Source organism: Chiloscyllium punctatum, chromosome 49 (genome assembly GCF_047496795.1).
Source record: "Chiloscyllium punctatum isolate Juve2018m chromosome 49, sChiPun1.3, whole genome shotgun sequence".
NCBI lineage: Eukaryota > Metazoa > Chordata > Chondrichthyes > Orectolobiformes > Hemiscylliidae > Chiloscyllium > Chiloscyllium punctatum.
In genome coordinates, this window is record NC_092787.1 from 19,917,238 (window position 1) to 19,930,066 (window position 12,829).

The 12,829-nt window shown below is 51.9% G+C and overlaps 1 protein-coding gene across 4 annotated transcripts in view; it reads right to left on the bottom strand.

Annotated features, from left to right (window-relative positions):
- Positions 1–12,829, bottom strand: part of LOC140469334 (adenylate kinase isoenzyme 1-like) — a 158,557-nt gene that overhangs the window by 23,390 nt on the left and 122,338 nt on the right. For 2 of the 4 annotated variants that reach the window (XM_072565750.1, XM_072565753.1), the window contains one exon: positions 9,267–9,302. In XM_072565750.1, coding sequence (XP_072421851.1) covers positions 9,267–9,302 — 36 coding nt within the window. Of the gene's footprint in view, positions 1–9,266; positions 9,303–10,456; positions 10,491–10,580; positions 10,756–12,829 lie in introns of those variants that run through there. The other 2 variants (XM_072565751.1, XM_072565752.1) reach the window with 2 other exon arrangements.

Consider the following 12,829-nt stretch of genomic DNA (forward strand, 5'->3'; position numbering starts at 1 on the left):
TTTATTATCACATGTACTCAAGTACAGGGGTACAGAAACACAATGAAAAGTTCATAATATCACCATACACAGCACCATCTTAGGGACAAGGTACCTAGGTACAAAATCTTAGGTAAAAAGTACAAAAATAACTAAATAAGTTACAACTTCAACATTACAGTTCTTGCCAGTATACATCTGTTTGTTTTAGAATCCCTACAGTGTGGTAGCAGGCCCTTCGGCCCATCAAGTCCACACCAACTCTCTGAAGAGTAACCCACCCAGACCCATTTCCCTACCCTATTACTCTACATTCACCCCTGACTAATGCACCTCACCTGCACGTTCCTGAACGCTGTGGGCAATTTAGCATGGCCAATTCACCTAACCTACACATCTTTGAACTGTGGGAGGAAACCGGAGCACCCGGAGGAAACCCACACCAACATGGGGAGAACATGCAAACTCCACACAGACAGTCACCCAAGGGTGGAATCAAACCCAGGTCCCTGGTGCTGTGAGGCAGCAGTGCTAACCACTGGGCCACCATCCCACCCCATAGTGACATCCTCATTGGGAGATAAAGGCACCAACCCTGACAACAGTGCCTACCAAACTAATAACAATCAGGAAACTCAGCAATGCTGGGGAGGATGGATGAGAAACTCATCTGAGCAAAGGATCAGAAATCTTTGGGGAGTTTATTCAGGGAATTACAAATATTGGGGGGGATAAAAAAAAAGAGGTTGAGAGAGATACAGAAACTCCTTTATTAAAGATCAAACAGCAGAACTCGATAACACCAATCATGAGACACTTGAAGCCATGAGCTCATCCCACAAGAAGTGACAGTGAGCCAGACTGAAGCAGCAGCTCCCTCTGGTCTAGGGGATGCATGGAGTTGAGAGGAAATCCACAGGGAACAGAGAAATCATTCTTTCCTCCACTCCAGCTTCCTACAAATCACACCCCAACTACCCTATACATCAAACAATTAATTAAATGATAAATCAAATGACCATGTGTTCAGGGAAAGGCGACAGTGAAAGTTAGTTTTTCTATAATGCGATGGTTGCATTCTTGTGCAGCCCCACGTTATAGAAAAATTGCACTTTAGAAACGACGCTCAAAGTGTTGGCGCTGTAATTGCATTACAGGCAACATGCATTTTAAAAGTTCAAGCTGTAGAAACAGCATCCCCAATACAGAGCAGCGAATTCACGTTGATGAAACACGCGTTTATAACAGAAGGGGGCAGCACAGTGGCTCAGTGGTTAGCACTGCTGCCTCACAGCACCAGGGACAGGGTTCAATTCCCGCCTCGAGCAGCTGTCTGTGTGGAGTTTGCACATTCTCCCAGTGTCTGCGTGGGTTTCCTCTGGGCGCTCCAGTTTCCTCCCACAGTCCAAAGATGTGCGGGTCAGGTGAATTGGCCATTCTAAATTGCCCACAGTGTTAGGTGCATTGGTCAGGGGTAAATGTAGGGGAATGGGTCTGGGTGGGTTACTCTTTGGAGAGTTGGTGTGGACTTGTTGGGCTGAAGGGCCTGTCTCCACACTGTAGGGAACCTTAAAACAAAAAAAACCCTGTATCCCAATGGGTGATGGAGGGAGTTGAGAGGGAGATCAACAGTTGCAATATGTTCTGACACCAGCAGATGGCAGGATGGTCAGGGGTAGACTGAGACAATTTGAGAGAGTTCCTGTAGGTGACAGGAGAGAGCTAGGGATAAGGCAGGCACTGAGGTAGGAGACAGCGGATTAGCAAGGAAGACACTGAGATTGAGAAAATGGAGCAGTCACTTCCCAGGGAATGGGATCCACCACTTTTATATGTCTTCATAAAAGCTGCACTTTCACTCATTTTTCAAACTAAACTGAATTTCAAACTCCAATTCAGAGTTATATGTTCCAAGGTGTTAAAACAGAACCAGAGAGAGCACTCACTCTCCCCTGGATATGGTGCCACCCTCACTCCCCAAGTGAGAGGGTTACAGGTTCACCCCCTCAGGCATCAGCACAACGACCAACCCTGCATTCTCAAGGGAGGGCTGATGGAGTGCTCTACTCCAGCTGTCAGTGCCGAGGGAGTGCTGCATAGCGCAGAGGCAACATTGCATTGGCTGTGATCCTGGCTTCTTGCAGGTTCTCTACAGTATCCCACTCAATGAAGGAGAGGCTGCACCACCTGAGGCCCCTCACCAAGGGACGGTCACACCGCCTCAGCCCCTCACCGAGGGACGGTCACACCGCCTCAGCCCCTCACCGAGGGACGGTCACACCGCCCTAACCCTCACCGAGGGACGGTCACACCGCCCTAACCCTCACCGAGGGACGGTCACACCGCCCTAACCCTCACCGAGGGACGGTCACACCGCATCCTGTTCAATGAGGCAATGTGAGGGTCAGAGAATGGGGTGAGGTGAAGACATAGAGGATAGCTCCTCGAGCCTCCATGCCAGCCTCAATGTGATCATGGCTGATCTGCAATATTTTTCCAGAGGCTAGTGCCCAGCCCCATGCAGAATGACCCAAGGTGTGATCTGTGCAGGGCTTTGTGCAACGGAATCAGGATTTGTCCATTACATTGGCTTTCAAGATACAAAGGCCTGCATTCCCACTTTTTAAAATCTGTTCAGAGATGCTGTTGCACCAGTGTTTACCTCAGCACGAAATCACCTCTGATACTAATTAAAGCACAATTATCAAGCGTTATCCAGCACGCCGGTGACAGTAACGCTAATAAATAAAAGGGACAGGTGAGAGAGAGAAGAGGGGACTCAATTAGAAATGGGAGTTAGAATTCCCAGTGTGGAAGCAGGCCATTCAGTCCATCACCCTTCACACACTGACTCTCCAAACAGCATCCAACCCAGAACCATCACTGTAACCCTACATTTTCAATGGTTAACTCACTTAGTCTGCACACTGCGGGCAACTTAGCACAGCCACTCCACCTAACCTGCACATCTGGGGCTGACAGGGGAAACCAAGGCAAGGAAACTCGCACAGCCTGTCTCCAGAGGGTGGAATCAAACCCAGGTCCCTGGTACTGTTAGGCAGCAGTGTTAACCACCGAGCCGCTGTACTACCTAGTGCTGAGCTGGGGGGAGCAATAATACACTCCATCCCCTGCGGTGCCCACCTCTCTCTGAAAGCGAGGCTAGCATTCCTATAACCTTGATGATGATATTCTGTATCGGTTCTTAACATATGAATGATCTGTAAGGCTATGTTTGCTGCCACTCAGGAACATACCGAAGGAACAACAGAATCTCTGCCGTTAAAAAAACATACAAACCCTTAATATAAAATGTAAAAGTTAAGAGAAAACAACTGTCAAGTCGACTTTTCAAAAAAATGTTTAAAAATCGACTTCATATTGCACACAGGTATATGAATTTTTAAAATATCAGGAGGTGACAATGTGCAGTCAGAATTTACCAGTCCGTCCCTCGAGAAGCTGTCGGTGGGTTTGACCTGCTGTGGTTATCCCGGTGTCGGTATTATCCCAATGCTTTCATGCACCGAATTCCAGGATTTTGACTCAGCAACACTGATGAACGGCGATATATTTCCAAGTCAGGGGGGTGAGGGAACTTGCAGGTGGTGGGGTTCCCATGTATCTGCTGCCCTTGTCCTTCTGGGTGGTTGAGGTTATTGGTTCAGAAGGTGCTGTCAGAGAAGCCAGGGGGAGTTACTGCAGCCAACCTTGTAGGTGGGACACACTGCTGCAACTATGCAAGGCATGACTGTTGAAGAGCACAGGCTTAGTTGACTTTGGGAACCGTGTTGCCATGGCTAGTTGGACCAAAGGGCCTGTTTCCACGCTGTATGACTCTATGAAGTGCTGATCCAGTCAGGTGGAGAGTATTTAATTACAGTGAAGATCAGCAGAGTATGTCGCTCACTCACCCCCAAAATGCCAGCCTCTGACCTGCCTTTAAGCCATAGGGTGATTTGGCTGATCCAGTTGAGTTTCTGGGCAATGGTACAACCCCTGAATGATGATTGTGGGTGATTCAGTGATCTTAATACCATTGAATGTCAAGAGGAGATGGTTAGGTTCTTAGCTATTGGAGATGGTCATTGCCTGGCGTTTATGGGACCTACATTTTACATGCCAATTATCAGTGTTGGAGCTGCTCCCATCCAGGCAAGTGGGCAGTATTCCATTATAATCCTGACTTGTGCCTTGTAGATGGTGGAAAGGCTTGGGGAGTCAGGAGGGGAGTTAATCACTGCAGTATTTCTAGTGTCTCACCTCTCTTGTAGCCAGTGTATTATCATGGCAAGTCCAGTTGGGTTTCTGATCAATGATAACTCCTGGGATGTCGATAGCAGGGGTCACAGTGATGGGAACACCATTGAATGTCAAGAGGTGGTGGTTAGATTGTCACTTATTGGAGATGGTCTTATTGTGGGACATGAATGTTACTTGCCACTTGCCAGCCCAAGCCGGGATATTGGACAGAACCTGCTGCATTTAAACGTGGACTGCTTTAGTTTCGAAGGAGTCACGAACGGTGCTGACCATTGCAGTCATTGACGAACAGCCCCACTTCTGACCTTATGATGGAGGGAAGGTCACGGATGAAGCAGCTGGACATGTTTGGGCCTAGGGCATACCCTGAGGAAGTTCTGCAGAGATGACCTGGAGCTGGGATGACTGACCTCCAACAATCACAACAATCTTCCTCTGTGCCAGGTATTACTGTTAACATTGGAGACGTTGTCTCCTTTGATCCCAGTTTAGCTTGGGCTCCTTGATGCCACACTCGGCAGAGTGCGGCCTTGATCTCAAGGACAGACACCTTCATCTCACCGGGGTTACACTGTATCCCACTGGGCGAGAGGGGGTGGAAGGTTAACACTGTATCCCACTGGGCGAGAGGGTGAGACAGGGTCACACTGTATCCCACTGGGCGAGAGGGTGAGCAAGGGTCACACTGTATCCCACTGGGCGAGAGGGTGAGACAGGGTCACACTGTATCCCACTGGGCGAGAGGGTGAGACAGGGTCACACTGTATCCCACTGGGCGAGAGGGTGAGACAGGGTCACACTGTATCCCACTGGGCGAGAGGGTGAGACAGGGTCACACTGTATCCCACTGGGCGAGAGGGTGAGACAGGGTCACACTGTATCCCACTGGGCGAGAGGGTGAGACAGGGTCACACTGTATCCCACTGGGCGAGAGGGTGAGACAGGGTCACACTGTATCCCACTGGGCGAGAGGGTGAGGATGGGTCACATGGAATCCCACAGGGTGAGAGGGTGAGGAAGGGTCACACTGTATCCCACTGGGCGAGAGGGTGAGACAGGGTCACACTGTATCCCACTGGGCGAGAGGGTGAGACAGGGTCACACTGTATCCCATTGGGCAAGAGGGTGGAACAGGGTCACACTGTATCCCAATGGGCGAGAGGGTGAGGAAGGGTCACACTGTATCCCACTGGGCGAGAGGGTGAGGAAGGGTCACACTGTAGTCAACTGGGCAAGAGGGTGAGGAAGGGACAGACTGTATCCCATTGGGCGAAAGGGTGAGACAGGGTCACACAGTATCCCACTGGGCGGGAGGGTGAGACAGGGTCACACAGTATCCCACTGGGCGAGAGGGTGAGGAAGGGTCACACTGTATCCCACTGGGCGAGAGGGTGTGGATGGGTCACACTGTATCCCACTGGGCGAGAGGGTGAGCAAGGGTCACACTGTATCCCACTGGGCGAGAGGGTGAGACAGGGTCACACTATATCCCACTGGGCGAGAGGGTGAGACAGGGTCACACAGTATCCCACTGGGCGGGAGGGTGAGACAGGGTCACACTGTATCCCACTGGGCGGGAGGGTGAGGAAGGGTCACACTGTATCCCACTGGGCAAGAGGGTGGAACAGGGTCACACTGTATCCCAATGGGCGAGAGGGTGAGGAAGGGTCACACTGTATCCCACTGGGCGAGAGGGTGAGGAAGGGTCACACTGTAGTCAACTGGGCAAGAGGGTGAGGAAGGGACAGACTGTATCCCATTGGGCGAAAGGGTGAGACAGGGTCACACAGTATCCCACTGGGCGGGAGGGTGAGACAGGGTCACACAGTATCCCACTGGGCGAGAGGGTGAGGAAGGGTCACACTGTATCCCACTGGGCGAGAGGGTGAGACAGGGTCACACTGTATCCCACTGGGCGAGAGGGTGAGACAGGGTCACACTGTATCCCATTGGGCAAGAGGGTGGAACAGGGTCACACTGTATCCCAATGGGCGAGAGGGTGAGGAAGGGTCACACTGTATCCCACTGGGCGAGAGGGTGAGGAAGGGTCACACTGTAGTCAACTGGGCAAGAGGGTGAGGAAGGGACAGACTGTATCCCATTGGGCGAAAGGGTGAGACAGGGTCACACAGTATCCCACTGGGCGGGAGGGTGAGACAGGGTCACACAGTATCCCACTGGGCGAGAGGGTGAGGAAGGGTCACACTGTATCCCACTGGGCGAGAGGGTGTGGATGGGTCACACTGTATCCCACTGGGCGAGAGGGTGAGACAGGGTCACACTGTATCCCACTGGGCGAGAGGGTGAGGAAGGGTCACACTGTATCCCACTGGGCAAGAGGGTGAGGAAGGGACAGACTGTATCCCATTGGGCGAGAGGGTGAGACAGGGTCACACAGTATCCCACTGGGCGGGAGGGTGAGACAGGGTCACACTGTATCCCACTGGGCGAGAGGGTGAGGAAGGGTCACACTGTATCCCACTGGGCGAGAGGGTGTGGAAGGGTCACACTGTATCCCACTGGGCGAGAGGGTGAGCAAGGGTCACACTGTATCCCACTGGGCGAGAGGGTGAGCAAGGGTCACACTGTATCCCACTGGGCGAGAGAGTGAGACAGGGTCACACTGTATCCCACTGGGCGAGAGGGTGAGACAGGGTCACACTATATCCCACTGGGCGAGAGGGTGAGACAGGGTCACACAGTATCCCACTGGGCGGGAGGGTGAGACAGGGTCACACTGTATCCCACTGGGCGGGAGGGTGAGGAAGGGTCACACTGTATCCCACTGGGCAAGAGGGTGGAACAGGGTCACACTGTATCCCAATGGGCGAGAGGGTGAGGAAGGGTCACACTGTATCCCACTGGGCGAGAGGGTGAGGAAGGGTCACACTGTAGTCAACTGGGCAAGAGGGTGAGGAAGGGACAGACTGTATCCCATTGGGCGAAAGGGTGAGACAGGGTCACACAGTATCCCACTGGGCGGGAGGGTGAGACAGGGTCACACTGTATCCCACTGGGCGAGAGGGTGAGGAAGGGTCACACTGTATCCCACTGGGCGAGAGGGTGTGGAAGGGTCACACTGTATCCCACTGGGCGAGAGGGTGAGCAAGGGTCACACTGTATCCCACTGGGCGAGAGGGTGAGCCAGGGTCACACTGTATCCCACTGGGCGAGAGGGTGAGCCAGGGTCACACTGTATCCCACTGGGCGAGAGGGTGAGACAGGGTCACACTGTATCCCACTGGGCGAGAGGGTGAGACAGGGTCACACTGTATCCCACTGGGCGAGAGGGTGAGACAGGGTCACACTGTATCCCACTGGGCGAGAGGGTGAGACAGGGTCACACTGTATCCCACTGGGCGAGAGGGTGAGACAGGGTCACACTGTATCCCACTGGGCGAGAGGGTGAGACAGGGTCACACTGTATCCCACTGGGCGAGAGGGTGAGACAGGGTCACACTGTATCCCACTGGGCGAGAGGGTGAGACAGGGTCACACTGTATCCCACTGGGCGAGAGGGTGAGACAGGGTCACACTGTATCCCACTGGGCGAGAGGGTGAGACAGGGTCACACTGTATCCCACTGGGCGAGAGGGTGAGACAGGGTCACACTGTATCCCACTGGGCGAGAGGGTGAGACAGGGTCACACTGTATCCCACTGGGCGAGAGGGTGAGACAGGGTCACACTGTATCCCACTGGGCGAGAGGGTGAGACAGGGTCACACTGTATCCCACTGGGCGAGAGGGTGAGACAGGGTCACACTGTATCCCACTGGGCGAGAGGGTGAGACAGGGTCACACTGTATCCCACTGGGCGAGAGGGTGAGACAGGGTCACACTGTATCCCACTGGGCGAGAGGGTGAGACAGGGTCGCACTGTATCCCACTGGGCGAGAGGGTGAGGAAGGGTCGCACTGTATCCCACTGGGCGAGAGGGTGAGGAAGGGTCGCACTGTATCCCACTGGGCGAGAGGGTGAGGAAGGGTCGCACTGTATCCCACTGGGCGAGAGGGTGAGGAAGGGTCGCACTGTATCCCACTGGGCGAGAGGGTGAGGAAGGGTCGCACTGTATCCCACTGGGCGAGAGGGTGAGGAAGGGTCGCACTGTATCCCACTGGGCGAGAGGGTGAGGAAGGGTCGCACTGTATCCCACTGGGCGAGAGGGTGAGGAAGGGTCGCACTGTATCCCACTGGGCGAGAGGGTGAGGAAGGGTCGCACTGTATCCCACTGGGCGAGAGGGTGAGGAAGGGTCGCACTGTATCCCACTGGGCGAGAGGGTGAGGAAGGGTCGCACTGTATCCCACTGGGCGAGAGGGTGAGGAAGGGTCGCACTGTATCCCACTGGGCGAGAGGGTGAGGAAGGGTCGCACTGTATCCCACTGGGCGAGAGGGTGAGGAAGGGTCGCACTGTATCCCACTGGGCGAGAGGGTGAGGAAGGGTCGCACTGTATCCCACTGGGCGAGAGGGTGAGGAAGGGTCGCACTGTATCCCACTGGGCGAGAGGGTGAGGAAGGGTCGCACTGTATCCCACTGGGCGAGAGGGTGAGGAAGGGTCGCACTGTATCCCACTGGGCGAGAGGGTGAGGAAGGGTCACACTGTATCCCACTGGGCGGGAGGGTGAGACAGGGTCACACTGTATCCCACTGGGCGGGAGGGTGAGGAAGGGTCACACTGTATCCCACTGGGCGGGAGGGTGAGACAGGGTCACACTGTATCCCACTGGGCGAGAGGGTGAGACAGGGTCACACTGTATCCCACTGGGCGAGAGGGTGAGACAGGGTCACCCTGTATCCCACTGGCCTAGTGGGTTCGGAAAGTCTCCCAGCTTCGACCCCCATGTGACATTAACGGGAAACCGTTGTGTTATTCACAACCGTCTTGAATCACTTCCTCACCATCTCCGAAGACCTTGGTGACATACCGGTGAGGAATCACTCGTTCAAAAGCATCTGTCATTCAGTCGTTCAATTAATTTCAGAAAAATACTTTACTATTGAGCAAACATCAATTCCGTACTCACCGACAACAAAGATAATCTTGCAATCTTTCAGTTTGTCTGCGGAAGGAAACAGAAAGTGGACATTAGATGTAATGAGTGAGTAATAGGGTCATAGAGAGGTACAGCACAGAAACAGACCCTGAGCGCCAACTTGTCCATGCCGACTAGATATCCTAACCTAATCTAGTCCCATTTGCCAGAACATGGCCCATATCCCTCTAAACCCTTCCTCTTCATATACCCATCCAGATGCCTTTTAAATGGTGTCATTGTACCAGCCTCCACCACTTCCTCTGGCAGCTCATTCCAGACATGGATCACTGTCTGCATGAAACCCTTAGGTCTCTTTTACATCTTTCCCCTCTCACCCTAAACCTAGTTCTGGACTCTTCCCCCACCCAGGGAAAAGACTTTGTCTATTTATCCTATCCATGCCCCTATAAGGTCATGCCTCAACCTCCGATGCTCCAGGGAAAACAGCCCCAGCCTGTTCTCCCTGTGGCTCAAATCCAACCCTGGCAACATTCTTGTAAATCTTTTCTGAACCCTTTCAAGTTTCACAACATCTTTCCAATAGGAAGGAGACCAGAATCGCATGCAATATTCCAACAGTGGCCTAACCAATGTCCTGTACAGCCGCTACATGACCTCCCAACTCCTGTACTCAATACTCTGACCAATAAAGGAAAGCATACCAAACGCCTTCTTCACTGTCCTATCTACCTGCGACTCCACTTTCAAGGAGCTATGAATCTGCACCCCAAGGTCTCTTTGTTCAGCAACACTCCCCAGAACCTTACCATTAAGTGTATACATCCTGCTAACACTTGCCTTTCTAAAATGCAGCACCTCGCATTTATCTGAATTAAACTCCAACAGCCACTTCTCAGCTCTCAAACCAACCTCCTCCCCTCCAAAAAGAACCAGGGCCTCTCAGTATTTCTGTTAAAAATCCTGATTCCTGCTTCTAGCCACAAGTCCATGCCCAGTCTTGATTACAATCTGCAGGAAGGAATGTCCTGGTGCTCCCCCACCTCTCAAACCACCCCCTTCCTGGCTTGCAGCGACTTTTAAGTTTTCCGTGCATACCCCTCTCTGCTTTAATCTATTCCCTATCAATTGCAACCTATTGTCACTCCCCTGGTAACGAGCCCCCACCCCCCTCCGTTCTGCCGGTTCTCCCCCGTAAGGCGTAACTCTGGCATCCTAACCTTTCCACTGCATGGCCATCAGATCGAGGAACCCAGGTCTGAAAGAGAGTGGGAGCAGCTGGGAAACCGTTGCCTGTCTCAGTTTTCAGAAGGTTAGTCTGGCCTGTGCTAGAAGCCAGCTTACCTTTGGTGGCGATGTTCTGCACCTTCGTGGAGCTACTGGAGGAGCAGTTGACACCCATATTTTACCCTTGACGCTGCCTGTCCAATTGCAGGAAAAACTGGACGGCACATAACCCTGCTGTTTAATCAGTCTAACTGTTGTGACTGTAAGCAGCCACGGCTGAATCATGCGTTTCCACGGTTACAGTTGCTAGTCTCAGTATTTAGCCGGAAGTTGAAGCTGAACCACTAAGTATTGGAATTCCACTGCCTGCTTTGATTTTTCCCTCCAGGCCATCCCAAAATGGGGGGGGGGGGGGGGAGGAGGATGAAAAATCGAGAATGGGAGGCAATGAGGGAGTTTTTTTAGTCATATACAATCCACCCTTGATTAACTTGCACCAGGGGATAAGAATATTTTTTTAAAAGGAAAATTCCGAATTTAAAAAAAAAATCAAGAGGGAAATAAGTTTTTATTTTCCAAAAGAGAGAACTGTTCTCCAAAGGAAGTTGGCCTGGTTAACCATTAAAATCTGTTGACAGTCAGACCTATAATAGCCCTTTGTTTCCTTATATCAATAAGTTTTACAGCAATGGCTCAAATAGCAACACATTAATAGCAGCTGGAACCCATTAACCCCCTAGAGACTCTGCTGACAAGTTTTTAAAAAAAAGCACAGCTTGCCTTTTTATCGGGTTTTCTCACACTCCCGCAAAGGTCTTTGCATATGGTGTATCTGGGCGGCACTTTAGATGTTTGCACTGCAGCCAAAAGCCTTTGAACACACAGCAAGATCCCATAAACAAGAGCCGGACTACTTGGTGGCGCGAGTCAAGCAATGTTGGACCAGGAAGGCACGCTGGACTCCTTCAGAAAATGCTTTATTACAGGCTTAATGTCAATGGAACACCTTTCCAACCACAGAGGAGTTCCTGACAATCGCTCTCCTCACTGGTCCCACCCACGTTGTACAAAGGAGCAAGAAAATAATGGGGGGGGGGAAGAAAGAGTGGGACATTAACCGAACCATCCTGTAAGCATTCCATGAATTCCCTTTCTTTGGATCCACCAGCAACATTATTCACCCAGTCCACCTGCATATTGAAGTCCCCCATGATCACCGTGACCTTGCCTTTCTGACATGCCCTATCTATTTCCTGGTACATCTTGCGCCCCCCCCCCCCCCCCCCCCCGTCCTGAACATTGCTGGGAGGACTGTACATAACCCCCATTATGGTTTTTTTGCCTTTGTGGTTCCTCAACCCCACCCACACAGACTCCACATCATCTGACCCGATGTCAGTCAATTCTTAATTTAAAGTAAGTCTAAATGAAATTAATAGCTACAGCAATGTCACGCCACTCCCCCTAGCATGGCTCATTGCCCATAACCACTATCTTAACTCAACTGGAAGCTGCCCGGCCCCCTCCAGAGTCCTGAATGACAACTTCAAATGGTCATAATGTGCACTCAGTCATCTTAACATCCCTCCTTCTAATTAAGATCACTCTTCCCGACTCTATGTATTCCTTATTCTTGTCCAAAACAGTCAGTAATAGCCACATGTACAGCTGGGGTCCCCAGTGTTTTATTACGTCCGAATAAGACGCTGAGTTTATAGGTTCAATCCTTGTTTCAATGCGGAACTGCTGCTCTCAGGACAAGGATTATTTTGGTCTCAATGTCCACTTGTGAGAGAATGTTAGAAATAGACAGGTTACCCACTTACCCATTAGTTCATGAGGAAGAAAGTCTATTATTCCCTCCTTACGTGGCCCGTCCAATATTCAGTTCCAAGTTTGGTAGAAGATTTGTAGCTCGGGTGCTCGTTGTTGTGGTTCTGTTCGCCGAGCTGGGAATTTATCTTGCAAACGTGTCGTCCCCTGTCTAGGTGACATCCTCAGTGCTTGGGAGCCTCCTGTGAAGCGTTTCTGTGCTGTTTTCTCCAGTATTTATAGTGGCCTGTCTCTGCCGCTTCCGGTTGTCAGTTCGAGCTGTCCGCTGTAGTGGCCGGTATATTGGGTCCAGGTCAATGTATTTGTTGTTAGAGTCTGTGGATGAGTGGCAAACACATTGACCTGGACCCAATATACCGGCCACTACAGCGGACAGCTCGAACTGACAACCGGAAGCGGCAGAGACAGGCCACTATAAATGCTGGAGGAAACAGCACAGAAGCGCTTCACAGGAAGCTCCCAAGCACTGAGGATGTCACCTAGACAGGGGACGAAACGTTTGCAAGATAAATTCCCAGCTCGGCGAACAGAAC